Source organism: Pteropus alecto, unplaced genomic scaffold (assembly GCF_000325575.1).
Source record: "Pteropus alecto unplaced genomic scaffold, ASM32557v1 scaffold74, whole genome shotgun sequence".
NCBI lineage: Eukaryota > Metazoa > Chordata > Mammalia > Chiroptera > Pteropodidae > Pteropus > Pteropus alecto.
The window spans coordinates 4,156,430-4,175,671 of NW_006436291.1; the positions used below are offsets into that span (position 1 = coordinate 4,156,430).

A 19,242-nucleotide genomic window follows, 5' to 3' on the forward strand; every position below is an offset into this window, starting at 1 on the left:
GAGTCCGAGGCACCGCCTTCTTCCTTCTAAGACATACAGCTTCTCAAATGAGAGCTATTAAATGCAAAGACTTTTCCCCCAATATCTGAGAGCTGGGTGCAAATCTTCCAGGCCTTTGAGCATCGTAGCTGGAGGATGCGCGGAAACCGTCCTGGCCTCCCCGCTGTGGTGGGTGGGGGCGATGGGGGACTCCAGCTTTACGCCTTCTCCTCAGCCTCGTTAACAGGCCCTTGGACGATTGGACTTGTGATTAACTAGTCAGTTTAACAGTTCACTTGTGGCAGCAGCTTCACTGACAGAATTGCTAGGAGTAGCTTATGATCGAATTGGTTTGTTTACTTAGAAGAAATTTTTAAATGCTTGCAGTCACTGTAACGGTTTTACCTGACTTTTCAAGAGATCAAAATAAGGGCTGTGATAACTTGGCACGTGGCATGGATTTCGTGGATTGAGGGGACAGTTCAGATGGCTCCTCAGTGTTTACTCCCTAATTTCTGGTATTTCAAAGCCTCCTTAATCCACTTCAGATAATGTACCGGCTCTTCTTAAGAGAAGCTTAGCTAATTGCACCGTCTGGTCCAGCTCTGCAGACGCTGCGCACCTGGGCCAGTACTTTGCTTCGGCAAATTCCAGCACGCGAATGTCACCGAGGGTCCTGAGCGAGACGCCTGGGTCCTGGCGACACGTAGGGGGTGACGCGTAGGGGGCGACGCTGACAAAGCCACCTGGTGTTCTCTAGGCGTCCGTGTGTCACCCCTTCCGGCCTCCCCATGCTCTGCCTCATTTTAAGGCAAGGGGAAGCACCCCCCGTCCCTCTGCAGACGCCCCTCCTGCAGCTCCGTGTGGGGCCGGGTGGTTCTGCCCTCCACATCTCGGCTTCCACGCTCCCCGTCCCAACAGGATCGAGGTCTCTCCTGGCCTGGCTGCTAAGAGTAGCCCCCCTCCCCACAGCACCCCACCCCACCTCTCACTACCGCCTCGTTTTTCTCATTAACTTTTTATTTCGAAATCATTTTTGATTTACGGAAGAGTTACAAGGACAGCACGGACGGTCCCCGTGGCCCTGTGGTTTCACGGTCCTGGCCGTTCTCTGACATGGTCTCATTTGTCCGCCGTCTCTCCCGACAGCAGACTACATGCAAGTCGGGGGTGGGGGCCGCAGCTTTACCTGTGTCCTCTCTGGGGCAGACAGGACGGAGAGGGCCGAGTCTTCTGGGGTGAGGCTGTGTTTAGAGAGGAGGGTCCCAGCAGTGCTGGCAGAGGGGCTGGCTCCCGGTGACATGAGGGGCTGCTGGCCTGCAGTAGAAAGAATGGGCCTTTTGCATGGAAGACGCCAGGCCTAGACCGCCCGTCACGATGAAGGCAGGTCATCGGTAGCTGTTGAGTGGGCGAGAGGATGAAGGAATGAGCGAGTGTGCGGACCGCTGGCCCAGGGCCCCATGCAGACCTGCGGTGGAGCTGGCTCTGCTGCTGCGGCGTGTCTGTCCCCCAGGCCCCCGCTTGCGGTGAGGCCACGCCCTCTCGGAGCGCACAGGAGGGCACGACGTCAAGCCACCGGGCGAGGGTCACGATCTCCAGACTGCCGGTGACTGTCCCTCTGCAGCCAGCACGAGGGCTCGTGACGTCCTCCACTCAGATGGCCCGCTCTTTCCACCTCCGGCCAGCCCTCCACCAGCGTCCACAGCTGTCACCCCCTGGAGTCGGCCCCCTCTGCTCGCATGGCCAGAACCCTCATCGTCTCTTGGATGCGGGTTCAGCCCTGAAGACTCAGCTCATCCCAGCCCTGAGGACCACTGTCTCCTGTCCTTGCCTACCTGTGCTCCCGCCCCCCACATCCCCACGTGGCCGAGGGGCCCAGCTCACTCCCTCTGGCCCTGGCCATCTTCCCAGCTCTTGCTTCATCCCTGTTTCTTTGGTTCGTAACACCTGGGAGCCCTAAATGCTTTGTGACCAGCTTGAGAATTTTCCAGAGAGGCCATGTCAGACGGTCGATACTGGAGTAGAGATTCTTTTGTAACCTGACTATAACAGCAGACTTCCACATTGAGAATGATAAAACGGTGTGTGTTGAAAAGTATTTGGGGAACTGTAAAATGTCTAGGATTAAAATTTCAATACCATTTGTGCCCAATAAATGTGAACTCCTTAGTAACTTAAAACTGTGCTATTATGACTCAGGTCTGAAAATTACGAGTCCTGGTCGAAGAAATGGGGCGGCACATGAGGGGAGCCGCCCCCACCCCTTACCTTGAGGGACATACTGTGGCCGCACCAAATAGCAGCGGCGTGACCTCATAGGAGAGTGAGCCCAGAGAAGTCGCTGTGTATGTTAAGAAAGTGATCCGCTCTGCAGAAGGGAAGGACGTTATACCTTCCCTTAGGATCCTGGATGGAAATTGGGCTAAATTGGACCTGTGTCGGTATATTAACAGGTTGGACAGACAGGACCCCAAGAAACAAGATCGTATCATCATTCATTGAATGACTTAATTCCTTTTTTCGTAAACCAGTCTAGTCCGTCTGAACTGGCAAATTAATTTTGTCTATAGACTCACTCACCAAAGGCTAGAAAATTAGCGTCCGTGAGCCGGCCGGGGAGGGCTGGTATCGTGCTTAACCCGTTCACTGGGACTCCAGCAAATGTACCTGTCTCAATGCAGCTGAAGCCCTGAGACTTTTCATAGGGAGGTGATCGATCTCAAGCAAAGCATTAAAAAGTCACCGCTTGTGCATTTGGGTCACTCGTGGAAGGACGAAATCACACACTTTGACTCTGATAATCACCCAGCACACGCTGTTAGGACTTGAAGGACGAAATCACACACTTTGACTCTGATAATCACCCAGCACACGCTGTTAGGTCTTGAAGGAAAAATTTTAGCTTTTCGTTTTCTTTGAGTTTCCAAATTTGATGGTTAGGTTGACAGAGACTTTGTCGCTTTTCACACGTATTGCGATCGAACAGATCATGGTGCTTGCCTAGCTCTACTCAACTTCCATGTATTTTCACTGAGTCGTTTATGTCATAAGCTTCTGATACCAAACTCTTCCTGACTAGAATGAAGAATGGGGCTGTTTTCTTTCTGATGCAGGGGTGACCTTGGGGAGCAGCTCAGCACCTTCTGTGCAGCAGGCCCGGACGAGGGACCAGGGAGGAGCGTATGAAGTCGTCAGCGCCTCTCTTGCGAATGGAGACCTCTGGACCCCAAAGAACAGTGTTGACTCAAAGGTCTGTTTCTTGTTTTGCTTTTTCTTGACTTTTCAGCGGCTGAAGTTTTAAAATCACATGTAACTGCACTCATGTTCTTTCATTCAAGTTTTGTCTTTATTTTAATGCTAACTTTAACCTCATATAAGTGAAATCTTTATTCTTATAAGGATGCAACACAAACCAATTTGGATGTGTCAGTTCCGATGACTGATGTCATTTGCATCTGTTGAAAGGTATTTTTCAAACACATACCAGGGATTACATGTCTAGATACACGCTTTTGTGGTTTTCTTCTTTTCCTCAAATGTTGGGTATTTTTCTGTATTAATGGCTAGTTTATCAATATTTTGGTTTTATCAGTTGATTATTGGGAGAAACATTTTAATGAAACTTTTTTAAAAAAAGCTTTAATGCGTTATAATACAGTTTTACACTTTGTTTACTTTGACACATTTTGATCTGATGTAAAAGAAAAATATGAAATAATCAAAATATTAATGATTAAATTAAATATTTCGATGAGTTTTATCTGCCAAATCTATATGAATTTCTTAAATTTCAGAATTCGTTGGAACAGTTGGAAAGTGATAAAATCTATAGAAATATGAGCTCTTTGGAGAGCTCATACAGATGGCTTTGTCCTTGTGTTATGTGGAACTATTTTTAGGTTATTTTTTCATAATAGAAAACAGATTTTTTTTTTTAAGAGTAGTTGAGACTGTGAAAATCCTCTGTAGCTTTCTGGAAGAGCCACTGAGGGGACCTTTATGTGAGTAGCAATAATACGATTTGCATCATTAATTGATTTTCTAGGGATGCTCTCAGTTGAAAGTGAGCATTCCAAAAAGTCCGGGGTCTGGTGAGAGGATGTAAATGCCAGATCCGCACTTTTGGGATATTTCTGTTTCACAGAGACTGTTGCGAATTGAATACGCAAAGTACAAGTCGATCGCTGTGGCTCTGACATTTCCTAGAAGAAAAACTTAAGACATTAAAGACCATTTCATTGTGCTGTTAATCAGCCAGATGAGATAGGATTTGTTAGATGCAGAAAAAGAGCAATAAAGTATTTTATAAAGAAAGCATGCCTAAAAAATATCTATGGGCACTAATTAATAATACAAAAATATGGAAGAACCTAGAGTTTCTTGGGTGGCAGAGCTGTCACAGGAGCTTTTCTGGAGATAGGCTTGCCAGAGTTAGCAGATAAACGTACAGAAGGCCCCGTTACACTTGACTTCGGATAAACGATGCTTTTGTGTGTGTGTGTGTGTGTGTGTGTGTGTGTGTGTGTGTGTAAGTCTCATGCAATATTCGGGGATGTGCTTACACCAAAAGATTCTTCATTGTTTATCTGAAATCCAGATTTCTCTGGTGTCCTATATTTGATCTGCAACCTTACCTGGGGGGCAGTCAGGGTGACAATCTGGTGTGGCTTGTCGTCGCCATGGGAATGGACCAGTTCAGAGTGGCTCTGGTTCCTGACCCCCAGCTTCATTATTCCTGCTAACCAACCACCTGGCAGCCATCACCAGGCGAGTCGGGGGAGGAAGCAGCTCGTCTGCCGCTGGCCGAATCACAGTCTGATGACTGCGGGCCACCAGCACCATCTTGGTAGAAACCTAGGAAAAACCACGACTATTTGATAGCTGTCCCAACTCCTCAGGGATTCCACCTCCAGGATTAGAACCACACAAGTAGTAGGCCCATCCTAGTGCACTAAAGTAACTCCAGGTTGCTGGCATTGTTTAGGGGGAATAGGGAGCCAGGCAATTTGGGGAATGGCATTTTGTTTCGATGCCAGGGGCTCATCTCGACATACGGCTCACAGGATCAGCATTATGACACTCTACCTGCGTGTGTACCTGCGTGTGACCTCTGAGACCCCGTGTGGAACGGGTGCACGCACATGTCCGTTAACACATGTGCACGTGTGTGCCGTAATTCTCTTCCGGGTGGGGGTTTGTACCTGTTGTGGGAATAGGGATTCTGGCTAATGATGTGTATGTGTATGTCTTTCTTGTAAGCAAGTAGAACAGTAAACATTTTAATTTTAAACTGCATTAACAGAGTGTATCTTCCAGTATATGAAACGTACATTAAGGAATATTTTCGAGGCACAACTGTGCCTCCTGTACCTTAGACATTTAGATTCGCGTTCTTGCTTTTCTGCTCTCCTGTTAGGTTCCTTGCTTCCCTGTTGCTTTCTATTCAGCTCTTTTTTAATTGAGCACCTACTATGTGCCAGGTACTAGGCACACAGTTAACGAAGAAGGCACGCAAGCTTTCTGCCTCCACGAACTCACATTCTAATGAGGGTAACGTCGATAAAACAAATTCAGATTGTGATAAGTGTTAAGAAAGAAACAGCATATCATTAATGGGACCCACAGAAGAGATCGATTTCGATAGGTACCTGGCCAGGGAAGACTTTTCTATTAACGCCGTGAAACCTTTTCAGTAAGCTTGAAAGAGCCAGACAGGAGGAGAGCAAGTGTGTGAAAGGCTGGTGTGCAGAGCACAGGGAGTCTGGTGTGTCTGCCGTGGTGGGAAACCAGATGGACGGTCTCGGGATGACACGGAGCATCGAGGGCTGAACCCGAGGCGAGGCTGACTGGGTCCCATGTGACCTCACTGTCGAAACAGTAGCCTGTAGAAAACAGACATTCCTCCCGAGACGAGACTCTGCAACCGTCTTTCTCTGATAGGTCTGCATTCTGATTTTGTGACTCACCAAACCGCAACTTGAATTCTTGTGCTCGTTCTCCTCAGAGGTAACACGTGCAGTGTTCATGGTAATGAGAGGCATTTCTTGTAATATGTACAGAAATGCTGCCCTCGCATTAAACATCGTTTCTCTATGGATGGCCATCAGAAGTCCAGGAAACCAGACCTGGAAGTGTGAACAGGCGGTTTCTAGTTGCGAATGCCACAAGACCCTGGGGACTTAGGCGGGACTGTAGAGAAGCGGACCTAAAATTCCAAGTCAGGTCCCCTCTGACTTTCCTCCAGAATTGTTTTTCTAAAACAAAGCTCTGACCCACCCCGGTCCTGCTCGAAGCCTTCAGAGGTGGACCTCACGTCCACAGTACGTGGGAAAACTGGGCCGGGCATGAAAAGCGCATCTCCGTGTGGTCCTGACTCGCCACGAACACCCAACCCCCAAGACCCAGTGTCCTGATCTACACCCCCTCCCTCTCTCAACCAGCACCCCACCAGGCCGGTGTTCACGGCCGCCCCTGTGACCCCAGCCTGAACCCAAGACTTGCCCCGCAGTGCTTCGTTTCAAAGCACCCATGCCTGCAAGGCTGGCCCAAGTCCCCAGGGAGTTGATCATTTACTCAGAAATCCCGATTAAATGCCTGTCGTGTGCTGAGCACTGTTCTTGGTGCTGGCGCCCGTATGGAGCTTGCCCGACTACATGGAGGGACATGTAAACAAATAATTTGATGACAGGTGTCTGAGGGTAAATACCGAGGCCGGAGGTCGGTGCCCACGGACCAGGACGGGTCAGGAGAGGGCTCCCTGCGGAGATCACGGCGAGCAGTGACGCGAAGGCACTGACCGGTGTGCCAGCTGTGCCGCCATGTGGGGAGGAGCACCCAGGCAGCAGGCATGGGGCTGGGATGGAGGGACAGAAGGCGGGAGTTCACAGTGGCGAGTGAGGCCCGTGAGGTTGGCCGGTGTGAGTCGCCGCTGCGGGGCTTTGAGCCGGGGGGCAACGTCGAGTTTTGACAGAACCCCGACAGCTGGGCAGAGACCCCACATGGGGCCCTGAGGGGAAACGAGGCGAGCAGCAAGGAGCCGGGGGCGACCGGGGAAGCGAGGGCGGCCGCCCACAGCCTGAACACGGACTCGGGTGGGAGGGAGCGCCCCTCGGGCTGGCCCGCGGGGAGAGACGTTTTGCACCTGCGAACCAGGCGCGTGGTGGCGCCATCATAAACAGCCCCGAACGGGAGGACCCTCTCCTTAATTTGTTTTCCGCTACGTCATTGACTCACCGTGTACAGTGGTTTCTAGCCACCTGCGTTCTAGAAGCACCTGGAGACTCACATAAGTCAGTGTCCAGCGTCCAGTCTTTGAGAGTTCGATTTAGCTGGTTTGGGGGGAGGCCCGGGCATCTTCCTTTCTATGACATGCTCTCGGGAGCACATGGGTTAGAACCATGATGCTGGTGGAGAGAGACGCTTCGGCCACCACGGGAGAGCTGGTCAACCTGGCTCAGCTGATTTAGGCCAAAATATTTGCAATCTCTGTCTCTGTCTCTGTCTCTGTCTGTCTGTCTCCCATGATGCTGGTGGAGAGTGACGCTTCGGCCACCACGGGAGAGCCGGTCGACCTGGCTCAGCTGATTTGGGCAAAATATTTGCGATCTCTGTCTCTGTCTCTGTCTGTCTGTCTCTCTGAAATATGTGCTAGGATATTATTATGTCCTTTACAAATGAAGAAATAAGCCATCATCGCCACTGAGAATTTTGTTGAAAGGGGCGTGGGGCGGGGCGGCCTGGGACCTGTGTGCCCCGTTTGTTTGCTTGTGGTTGGTCTGGTCTATCACAGGAGCATCAGTTTATCTGCTTTTCCTCCTACTTAGGGTCATTGTAAGAATGAGATGAAACCATGATGTAAAAATCCGGTGGGAACTAGAAGCTACTACATAAATGTAAGGTGATATCGAAAGGTTAAGTGTCTTTAGGGACCAATATCCAATTTACGTCTTCAAAAGAAAATCAACCCTGGACCCAGGGAAGACACGTGCAGGTGACGGATCGTGACCTCCACTGAGCCCAGCCTTGGACCGCGTCAGGAAATGTTCCATTTCCCGTTTCCCGCTTCCCGTACGAGAATGAAATTGCGGGCGCGGGACGTGAAATGGAAAATGAAAAGGGCAAACGGATTAGGACGGGAGACCCTGGCTTCCCCCAGCCTCTGGCGGGTCTCGGATGCCGAGGATCGGATACCGGACGGGCGCTGATGAAAACGGCTGAGGCGGATTCGGCTCCATGCGCTCGTTCGCTCTGCTTCGCGGCGGCGAACACTGAGCCCCGCTCCCCCTCGAATGCCCGTGCCCGTTCGCCCCTCCACAGTCAGCCTTGCGGGGGGTGGTGTGGCCGCTGCTCACCGCCTCCTCGTTCGCTCTGCGCCCTCGGGAGCTGCTGCCAGGGCCAGCGGTCACCCGAGCTGCTCCTGCGAAGGTCACAGGTGGCCTCGCGGCCTTCCGAAGCCAGCGCGTGCCTTTCGCTCTTTATCTGACTTATCTTGACCCTGATTCACCCTCCTTTGAAATCCTCGCTCCCTTTGGCTCCCGAGGAGACCCCGTTCCCTCTCGTTTCTCCCATATGTTTTTAATTCTCACTTTTTACTCTTGTTGGTTTTGTCCTTTACCTGTTGGTTTCCCCTGAGCTTCTTCCTAGACCCATTTCTGACTGAGGTCTCTCCCACTGTGGCCTCCCTAGGGGTCCACCTATAGCAGGGAGCGGACAGGGGCTCAATGAGTAACAACCATCACAGTAGCCAACACACCCGCATTCCTACTGCGTGTGAAGTGCTGTATCGGGCTCGTTTTACTTGATAAGCTCACCGTCTGTCCTGTAACACACATTGACTTAAAATCCACATCGTGCCCCCCGCCATGGCCCCTGAGATGGGTCACTGACACCCAACAGATTCCAGGGGCCCCCAGTTGAAAGTTCCCAATTACTTTAAATGCACCATGCCCCAAGGTGGACACAGCCCCCCACCCATGTTCTCTGTTTAATAGTCCCCAGAAAAAAAGATTGTCACCCCCCACCTCCCTCGAAGTCAGGAGGTTGAGACATCCTTCAGAAGCTTCTCATGACACCTGCCTTCAAAGCCAGGTTCCTCTGTGTGATGCGCAAGGTGCTTGCAGGCTGGGCCGTCCTGACTCCACAGGCTCTGCTCCCCGCTCTCAGCCCCCAGCGGCAGCCTGTTGCCTAAATGTGCCGTGTTCGTCACCTGTGTCCCCGAGTCTTACTCATTCCTGAAGCCCCTTCTCTTGTGAAGCCCGTTCTGACATCACCAACCACACTGGTTTTTCCTCATACCTTTGTCCTCAGAAGCCCCAGGCATCTCTGTGATGTGCAGTCATACCAAGCACACCAATGCACTCAAAGCGTAGACAAATTTAGACTCTACCTTCGGACTTACTTCTGCTTTCGTGCCGGCTTTAGGCCCTCACTCCACACGACTCGGGGCTCAGCTCTTTGTCATCCTGTGGAGCCTTCGCTGGTTTATATTTCTGCTTCTTCTGCCAGCCACGCCCTCCCTGGGGGCGGTGGCCTCCGCTTTATGCCCTCATCCCTTAGCGCAGTCTTGGCGCCTAGTGGAGCGATGCGAATGTTTGTCACCTGGCCCTGGCCCTTCCTCTGTGCCCAAAGCCCGGGTTGCTCACTGCGCGGAGACGGCCGTGGCTGCTTCAGAAGATAGAGCAGACAAAAGGCAAGATTTGCAGTTTATTCAAACTCCAGAGGGTGCCTTCATGGCCTCTCCATTTCTGTGGAAAATTGGCAAACCGCTCTCTGAAAACCTGGACTTTCTAGGTGTTCCTGGCCTCCTCTGCCAAGTATAGATGCTCTTAAATCATTTGGAGGCCTTTTATAGCATGGTAGAATGTTGCATTTTTCACTTCTGTGGTCGCTAATGTCTTATCTGGGATAACTCCCCACATGTGCCTCTCCGTTCCAGGCGGGGTCTTGTTCTGCATGGGTGTGTTTGCATGGCCAGCTCCACGGAGAGCAATTCAGTCATTTATTCATATCAACACAGACGCATCGATATTTATTTTATATTTTGGTTTCTCATCCTGTACTACTTTATGTTATTGTTCAAAGTGTTTATGCTTTGGCCACTGGGGTTCTTTCAGTTGGCTTCTGTGCCCCTTTAACCCATTAGTGCGTGCGTGTGTGTGTGTGTGTGTGCGTGCGTGTGTGCGCACACACACGTGCTCTTAGCACCGTCTTACTTTCTGTCACTACAAGATGTACCAGGTTCATCTTATATATTTCCTGTCCCAGGGCTAAAATCAGCCATTTCTCCAAAGGAGCCCGGGTTCATTGGAGAATGGTCCCAGAAACCAAGATCTGCGCACCAGGGTGCTCACTGCTACAGCAATGTCATTGCTTCTTGGTCTCCTCAGCTGACAGAGTCAGGAAAGACATGTGCGCTCTCCTGCTAGACCTTAAAGAAACAAATCTTAACCGCTGTGTCATAACGGAGGCACACTATGCTTTTTTACAAGCTATATTGAAATCTAAACATTGTACAAGAGGAATTATAGCAGGAATTGGCCTTTTATGGCTACACAGGTCAAAAAAGAAGAATGGCTATTTTCACTAAAATGAATCAGTTCTTGAAATCGAACCCAAACATTATGTTCTCTTCCCTAAAATGTTATTTTATAAAAATTAATTCCCAGCTCTCCAGCACTTGACCTAACTCTGTCTTTTTATTTTCTCTCAGTTGAGTCATGCCTCAAGGCTGCCTCTCTGCTAATTACTTAAAATTAATTTGACCTTTTTCTAAAAGTGGCACACAAAATGGTTTTATTCTGCTGGTATAACCATTTTCACATGTAAGTTTTACTCACTGAAGGAACTAAGGGTCTTCTTTTTGCTCAAACCTACTAATTTTCCAAGCGTATAATTTAAAGACTTGGTCCTAAACCCAAAACAGAGTTGGCGAGAGCAGAGAGCTAATGAGACCAGGGTATGTGGGTTGTGTTCCCATTTGGATTCCCCATTCCCATGGGAGCCATTAGCTTGGCTCAGGTCCCAGGCCTCAGATGGCACGTCTTACCCCAGCAGGCATCTCCCAAGGGACATCTCTAAAGATACCTGGACGGATCAGCCCAAATTCAGAAACATTATGTGTACACTCCTCCCCATCACTGAGGGATTAGCAGGGCCATATTTGGATATGCAGGTGACACATTTTACATGTTTTCTAACTTCGGTCACCAGTGACCCATGTGCAGTATTTTAGCCTAATTAGAGAAGCAGCTACACATAATAGTTTTTGACACACGTGATGTACATATTTACTTTTTTCTGAAACACATAAAAGGCACATAAATGGTTAAAATGAAGTGTACTATCTACCTCATTAAATGCATCTGTCTGTCATCAGGAAGCACATTCTACCATTTGAAAACGGTGTTTTCGACCTTTGAGAAATTTAACAATCTCTCGATTTTTTCATCCGATACATGTCTCCTGAGTATCTCATCGGGGGTGCGCGTTCAGCCACTTAGGGGTGGGCTGGGCCATGCCGAACCTAGTCACCCACGTAGGGTAGTGGCTCTGCCTAGGAGCAAGACACCATTCAAGGGCATTCTATCTAAGATTTTTGATGTGTAACTTTCCAGGGGTAAAAATTACTGAGTTCTTTCTGTATGTTCATTTAGTCAGCAAAGATTGAAAATCCGTTGTGTCCCAGGCCCTGTGCTGGGTGCTAGAGACTTCTCACTTTAAACACACACACACACACACACACACACACACACACACACCACTTAGGGGTGGGCTGGGCCATGCCGAACCTGGTCACCCACGTAGGGTAGTGGCTCTGCCTAGGAGCAAGACACCATTCAAGGGCATTCTATCTAAGATATTTTTGATGTAACTTTCCAGGGGTAAAAATTACTGAGTTCTTTCTGTACGTTCATTTAGTCAGCAAAGATTGAAAATCCGTTGTATCCCAGGCCCTGTGCTGGGTGCTAGAGACTTCTCGCTTTAAACACACACACACACACGCGCGCGCGCACACACACACACACACACACACACACACGAGAACTGGCCATTTAATTTCAGGATGACTTTGAAGTTTGCTCAAACAGACTCCAGGAAATGTCAACTCCTGCAGAACAAACATAAGGAAGAGTTAAGAGCGCACCAGGGGTAGAGAATTCTGTCAGAGCTCCTTTGAAATCTAGACCCGTCTTTTATAGTTCAAAACAAGACCACTGGGGCATATAATCTCTGGCTGTACCTCTTCAGCTAATAGGAATGTGTTTGCATTGCCAAGAGTTATTGCTGCTTTTAGTGTCTTAAGTGGACTACGTGGGAACGCATCCGAGCCCCAGGAGCCATCGGTGGGCCGGACGCTGGCCGCCTGTGTGTGTGGCTTTGCTCATTTGAGGTGCTGAGAGCAGACGTTTGCTGTCTTGCCGTTTTCACATCTGGGCTGCTTTGGAAGAGTTAAGGATTCTGGTTCCGTAGACCCCTTTGTAAGGGGAGAAGGGAGCTCGTGTGGGTTCATCTCCAGAACCGTCTCGGTAGAGTCCCAGGGCCCGGTTTTTCCAGCCTGCTGTTTCGTTGGCAGGTACTGAGGCTCGTCTGGTTCAGCCTGGAAGCATTTCTGGGAATGCAGCTGCCACGGGAAAGGCCTGGAACGGGCATCACACAAACCGCGCGTTTTCCAAGTTCCAAGGACAAAAGCCAGCGTCTGGTTTCATCCCGCGTCCTTCAGTCACCCGGACGGGTTCAAGCAGGAGCTGTCAGTTGGGAAGGACAAAAACTGTGTTCTTAAGTCACATATAAAAACGCTGAGCGCATTTCTGTCAGTTCTCAGGGGCAGGGACATGGAGAGATTCTTTTGGCACCAGCGGGCATTACAGGGGAAGAGCTGGCCGGCGACGCTGGCAGGTGGGGAAAAGAGTTGGAGAAGCTTCGAAGATCTTTTCCTATAAAATAAATGTCCAGAAGCTGTGGAAACATTCGCTTTCCGTTAGGTAAACAGCCTCAAAGACAACACATGTGCGTTTTTCAGAGAAACCTCACCAGCGACAGATTCCAAGCATTTCCACGCACACAGAATTGGCCTATTAGACTCATTAACCTCGGAGGCGGCTCCGTTCAAGAAATTCCTACAGCCACGACGGCAAATTAACTTAACTGGTTTGTTTTTTTTTTAAGTAGCTAGCCTGAGAATTCCCTTGCTTGTGTTTCTGGATCAAATGGGAAGAAACATTGATTAAGTGACAAGTCCTGGCTTCCATGCAAATCGGGGCAGCCCGTTGAAAGGCCCCTGTCCCCGTCCCTTATGTAAAAGGTCGCGGCTGAGATCTGGAGCCTCGCTCGGCATCGCCTGCACGCGGAGCGTGGGAAACAGCGTGCGTCCTCGTCTCTCTGTATTTTCACAGATGGCTCTTAAGCACCTTACAGACGCCAGCAGGACTGGGGCTCGGGGACAGAGGTTTTCAGGTGGAGCTGGGCCTTGGATGCCAAGCGAAGAAGCCAGCATGCCGTTCCGAAGGCCGTGGAAAGCCATGAGGCGGGGGGGCGGGGGGAGGCGGTTAGTGGGTAAGTGACATCCGGGGCCGTGGTTCTAGAAGAGGGTCGAACTAGAGTGTCTGCTTCAGGAAGGGAGGCGGTGGCAGGGCAGTGGGTAGGTCGTGCGAGGGACAGAAAGCGGGGTGCGGGCCTGCGTGGAGACCAGAGCACCCAGCTGGCTGAGGGGCCCTTGCTCTGTGCAGACCCCACACAGACTCAGAGCATCACCTCGGTGAAGGCGAAACCAGGACGGAAGTGTGACCCGTGGGCCCGTTCCCTCTGCTGGGTGAGGACGAAAGACTGGTGGCCTCGCCGTCATCCTGGTCTTCGTGCTTCTGGATGAGACATCTCCGCCGTGGCGTGAACCAACCCTGACCCAGAAGGGCTTGGTTGGCGTTCCTCGTGTCCACTTGGGGAGAGGAAGTGGAGTTTGGCCCTTCGAAACAAAGGGTGCCACACCCATACCGTTCCCCAAATCACCACTCTCCCACTACGGGCAAAAGCGGAGCCCTGCTGTGGGATTGGGGTCAGGGTTGGGGGAGCCCCGCACCCCCAAGAGGCCACTCCTGGCGGTGTCACCCTGGCAGATGCTCCTTGGCTCAGAGCTGTCTTCAGGCTGCTGAGTAGCAGGTCCCTCCTACCCACCCAGCCCTTCTGAGCCCTGAGGCCCTCAGAGCTGTTTACAGTGTGGCCTGGCCATGAGGAGCTGGACGTCAGGGGTCAGACCCAGCACCACCACCTCCTTGCTAAGTGACCTTTGGCAGCTTACATGACCTCCCTGAATCTCTGCTTCTCCATTAAAAACAGGAACCTCCAAAGTACCTGTTTCAGAGGGTTGTTGCTAAGCTTAATAAGATGGCGTTGAAGTGGCCAGCCCGTGTCAGGTTCACTGTGTGTGTTATTGTTGTTATATGCTCCCCGTGCCATGGAATATTCTCGGAAAATCTGGTTTTCAAGGGCACGTCTTCTTAGTAGCATCTTAACGCACCCTTCAGTCTCTGGCCCTCGAATCCGTCCGTGCTGAGGAATGAGTCTCTTCCACACACATCTGACCGTGTCTCGGAACTGCTTGGAGTGACTCCTGTTTCTTTCAGAATGAGACCCAAACCTTCCCGAGCTCCCTTCCATTTTCTTCACGCTGGGTGTCACCTGCACGTGGAAGCCCTCACTCCCTGTGTGAGGTAGAGGGGCCTTGGGGAGGCTATTAGGTGTAAATGAGGTCATGAGGGTGGGGCCCCTCGATGGGATTAGTGCCCTTATAAGAAGAAGAGACCAGAGCTTCATTTCCGCCCTGTGAGGACACAGGGATAAGTGGCCGTCTGCAAGCCAGGATGCGGGCCCTCGCCAGGACCCTGACCATGCCGGCACCAGACGTGGACTTCCAGAACTGTGAGAAATAAACGTCTGCTGTGTACACCGCCCGGTCTATATGTTACAGCAGCCCACGCAGACTAAGACAGCTGGTTTTTCCTAAACTCACATTCATGCCGCTTGCTGGTGTCTGGCTGGCAGGCAGGTACCCAGAAAGGACCTCCGGTACGGGTCAGCGTGGCCAGGCACTCAGTACCTTCATCACAGATGTGTTATCTACACATAGCAGCTGGTTTCCTTATGGGTTTCAAGGCAGATGCTGTGGCTCGCTCCCGTCAGTGTCCTCGGGGTCCATCCCAGTGCTTGGCACATAGTAGGTCCTCACAGACATGTGAGTTATTACTCGTGTTTACTTTGAGAGTCTCCTGTTTTTCAGTTATTTCATTTACTTTTATCTAGACTTTTGTTTCGGTCTAGTGCTTTTCTATTTAAGATTGATAAATGCCACAAAAAATCAAAAAATCATTTTCACAACTAGTTTAATAATCAAGCATTTCCCTTAGGCACTTGCAGTTTCAAATTATTAAAAACATCACTATAAACGACGAATGCTCGGGCAAATCTCTTCCCCTAACAATATACACGTCCTATCTCTTGATCGATTCAGCCGTGTCCCAGTTGGTGGGTGGATGGCTCTCCCAAAAGTTTGTCCGAAACGAGAGGCAGAACGCTGACGGAGGCCCCTCTGAGATGATGCTCTAAACGGCGGCCGGGCTGGCCCGCGAGCCTGAGGCCACCCCCGCTGGATTCCCACACCGCCCTCAGCCGGTTTCTGCTCTGCCTCGCCCGGGACATCTGGTCTCCTGTCCAGCGATCAAGCTGGCTTCCTTTCTCGCGTTCCTGTGGCTTCGTTCACACGCGTGGGGGTCTCCAGGTCGGACCCCTCTCTGCCCTCGGCTTCTCTAGCCGCCAGCAGGCTGCGCCACGTAGGCCAACCCTTCTGTTCGAGGCTGTCCCGGACAAAGGCGGCGGGCCCATCTTCCTCGCCTGGCTTCTTGACGTGACTTCTCCTCCTGGCTTCTATCCACGAGAGTCCTGGGAACCCTTCTGGGAACACGGGTCCCCGCCTCTGTCCTCGGGTCCCCCCACCCCCCACCTCCGCACATGGTGACTGAAGCTCTTTGCGTCTCTGCCTTAAACCCACCTTCCTCAGGAGAAGCTCCCTGGTCATCTCGCTCGAGCAGGTGCCCGCTCTGTTCGTTGCTGCGATGGGCTGTCTCTTTCACCCCGTGTCTCGTCGTTTTATGCGCTTGCGTCCTGGTTTCACATCTGCTTCCCCGACTGGATCGTCTGTTCCAGGAGGACAGAGACATATCTCTCTTGCTCACCACTGTTCCCCAGAGTCCGCCATAGCAGCTTGTGTGATAGACGGTATCTGGGTGGGTGGGCGGAGGATGGGTGGGACCGTCACCTCGAAGAAGATAATGTTGATGAGGCCTCTGCGTTCTCTGCCTGCCTTTTATGCGGTCTCCTGGGGCCTTTGGCCATTCTTTGTAAAATCTTAAAATGTCCTTCTGTTGCCAGGGTGAGAGACTTTGTTCCCAATTAGCATATTTTGAATTTTCTGGGTTGAATCTCCTAAGCTGGCTTTGTGATACACAGCTTCTCAGATGGATCCTCGCCCTTCCCACGCCCCCTCTTGCACTGAGTCAGGGTTGGTCCACGTCACCAGTAGAAGCGACAGAGTGCGTGTGACATGACACGTTTTGCCTTCGTCTCTTGGATCTGTCCCTTTGGGGGAAGCCAGCCGCCAGCCCTGAAGATACTCGAGCAGCCCCGTGGAGAGGCGCGCATGGGGGCTGTGTCCTCCCACCGGTGGGCAGCGCCACCTTGCCGTGGACCCCCGGGCTCAGGCCAGCGCTCGGTGGCTGCAGCCCCCACCGACACCTGCAGGCAAAGGAGCAACCGACGTCACATCTCCCTCTGAACAAAAGTGGTCGCCTCCCACGGGGTCAGGACCACCCAGCTGCACCCAGCATGAAATCCCGTTGTATCTGTGTGGAGGAGAGACACAAACTGAATCCAGCCACATTCGTCCCGAGGCACAGCCAGCTTCTTTCTAGCTTCAGGGGCTGCGGGGACCCAGCTGTGGGGAGGTGGGGAGCAGGTGCGCCCCTGAGGCCCCACGTCGGACCGCCCCTCCCCCATCTCGTGGCCCCCCACGGGTGTGGCCGCTACGCGCTTTGCCTAACTTCTCTCCCATCTCCTGCTGCCGCTCTCAGCTGTATCACTCCTGTGCTGCCTTCAGCATCGTGGCACCTTCAGATAGCATTGTTTTGGGAGGAGGGCTTCAGGAGGAGTCATTGTCCTCGGCCAGTTCGCTTCTCCTCCCACCCCTGCCCCAGCTGTACCTCTGCATTCCTTCGCCAAACGTGGGTGGGAGGTGGAGTCGCCAGATAAACACAGATGCCCAGGAAAACTTGACCTTCAGACAGACAACAAATAACTGTCGAGTGAAAGCACGTCGCATGCAGCATTTCAATTCAAATTCCAAATTTAACGAAATGTTATTTTCTTCCCTTTTGCTAAATCTGCTAACCCTAACTGATGGCCTGCTCTGTGCCAGACTCTCGCTAGGAAGAGGAATGAAAGGCAATCCCTGCCCCCATGCATTTTTCAGCCCAATGAAAGAGACAGACACCTAAGGAGAAAAACACTGTTTCTAGAACTGACTAGAGCCACACCCGGCCTGGGGGGCAGGAGGGCCCAAGTCCCATGGGGGCGGAGGCTTCATATTTTGGGGGCGCAGCTCAGAGGAGGCTTCCTGGAAGTTTTATCTTGCACTGGACCTCAACGTAGGCGGGGACCTTGTCTTCTACTTTTTAGGATGCACTGTCTGACCTTATACCGCTGACACTGGGCAAAACGTTATTATTCTCTTCATAGTGCACAGTTTCACATCTCGGTGAGTTCTCACCCGACGGCCATGATTCAGCTCTTGATAATTTTACTGACTGATGTAGATGTACCGAGCGATGCTCTATAGCCTCACGCTTTTATTTACTGTGTAAGTTTCCTGTACCATCCACTGAAAATGAGACTGGCATCCTAAACGGTGATTTGCAATCAGAGACGATGCCACGGCATCTGTGTTCTTTAGAGTTAACCCCCAGTTTCTGTGTGCCCACCTGTTGTTTGCCCCCACCTCAGCCGCCAGGTGTCTCAGAGGCAGCCGATGGCACTTGGGTTTGCATTTTCACCCTGGATTTGCTGCGTAGCAGGTGTAATCTGGTTCTACCCTATCGCTTGCCTGGAACAGCTTTTGGCAAGGTCAACGACATCCTTGTAAAGTCCTTGCCATCCTCTCAGTCTCTGGGGTCCGCGACCCGTTGCTCTCTGTAGGTGGAGATCCCTTTCTCTTCCAGCTGCTGCCCTGGGTTTCTGCGTAAAAAAAAACCCCCCGCCTCTCCCCTAGCTTCTTCCGCTTTGCTGTTCTCCTGCAGCCTTCTAAGCCTATGGAACTCCAGGGCTCTGTCTTCTGTCTGCCTCGTTTTCACTGCATTCGCTCCCCGGACCCTTTTAGCATTCTCGGACATTGCCACCGTCACCTCCGTCAGCACGACGAGATCCTCGCCTCCAGCCCTGGGCCTCTTCCAAGGTTCGGGTCCTTAATTCCCACTGTCTTCGATCGTCTGCACTGGATGGTAGGCCATTCTCTCTAGCTGCTGGTCCCCACACGTGCATTTCCCTGCTTCCCCTCGACAGCCCAGTGGCTCGCTGATGTCTACCTTTGGGTTGTGAAGTTTTTAAGCAAGGATTCCCACTCTGTCATGCAGTCAGCGCACTCGAATTGCATCTCACCCTCTGGACCGGGCTCACCAGTTTGTTTCGGAGTGGACTCTGGCAGAGGGTGATGATCGCTTGTTGAGAATTATCTAATGAATAAACTAACTCTCGGTTACCAGCGACAGAAAACGAGCTAAGGCCCGCTTCTGTTAAAAAGGGATTTTTTTCTAATCACACATCCGAAAACTCCTGGCTTCAGACATAATAGTCTCCGGTGACTCGACCAATGCCCTCAAAACGGGCATTTATTCTCTAAGCCGCTCAGCATCTCCCCGCTGGCTCTGTTCTCAGCGGGGCCCAGTCATCACAGCGGCGACAGCTGCCACCGACTTCGGTCTCATGTCTCCGTCTCTCCAGCCCCCGTGCAGGCATTGTCTTCCCTAACCATGGAAACAGGAGTCCCCAGACCGGGTCTCTCAGAACTAATTTGGGTCATGTGTTAACATTTGAAATGATCGGTGTCGTCAGAGGAATGAAATCAGTAACTGCAAGGGGTCCCCAACCCCTGGCCGCAGACCAGTACCGTCCATGGCCTGTTAGCAACCAGGTTGCACAGCAGGAGCTGAGTGGCGGGGGGGCGGGCGG

At 51.5% G+C, this 19,242-nt stretch overlaps 1 protein-coding gene across 1 annotated transcript in view; it reads left to right on the forward strand.

Moving 5' to 3' along the window:
- The first annotated feature begins 1,356 nt into the window (after positions 1 to 1,356).
- Positions 1,357 to 19,242, forward strand: part of ADAM12 (ADAM metallopeptidase domain 12) — a 270,213-nt gene continuing 252,327 nt past the window's right edge. The window contains exons 1-2 of the mRNA XM_025047549.1: positions 1,357 to 1,362; positions 3,059 to 3,229. Coding sequence (XP_024903317.1) covers positions 1,357 to 1,362; positions 3,059 to 3,229 — 177 coding nt within the window. The remainder of the gene's footprint in view (positions 1,363 to 3,058; positions 3,230 to 19,242) is intronic.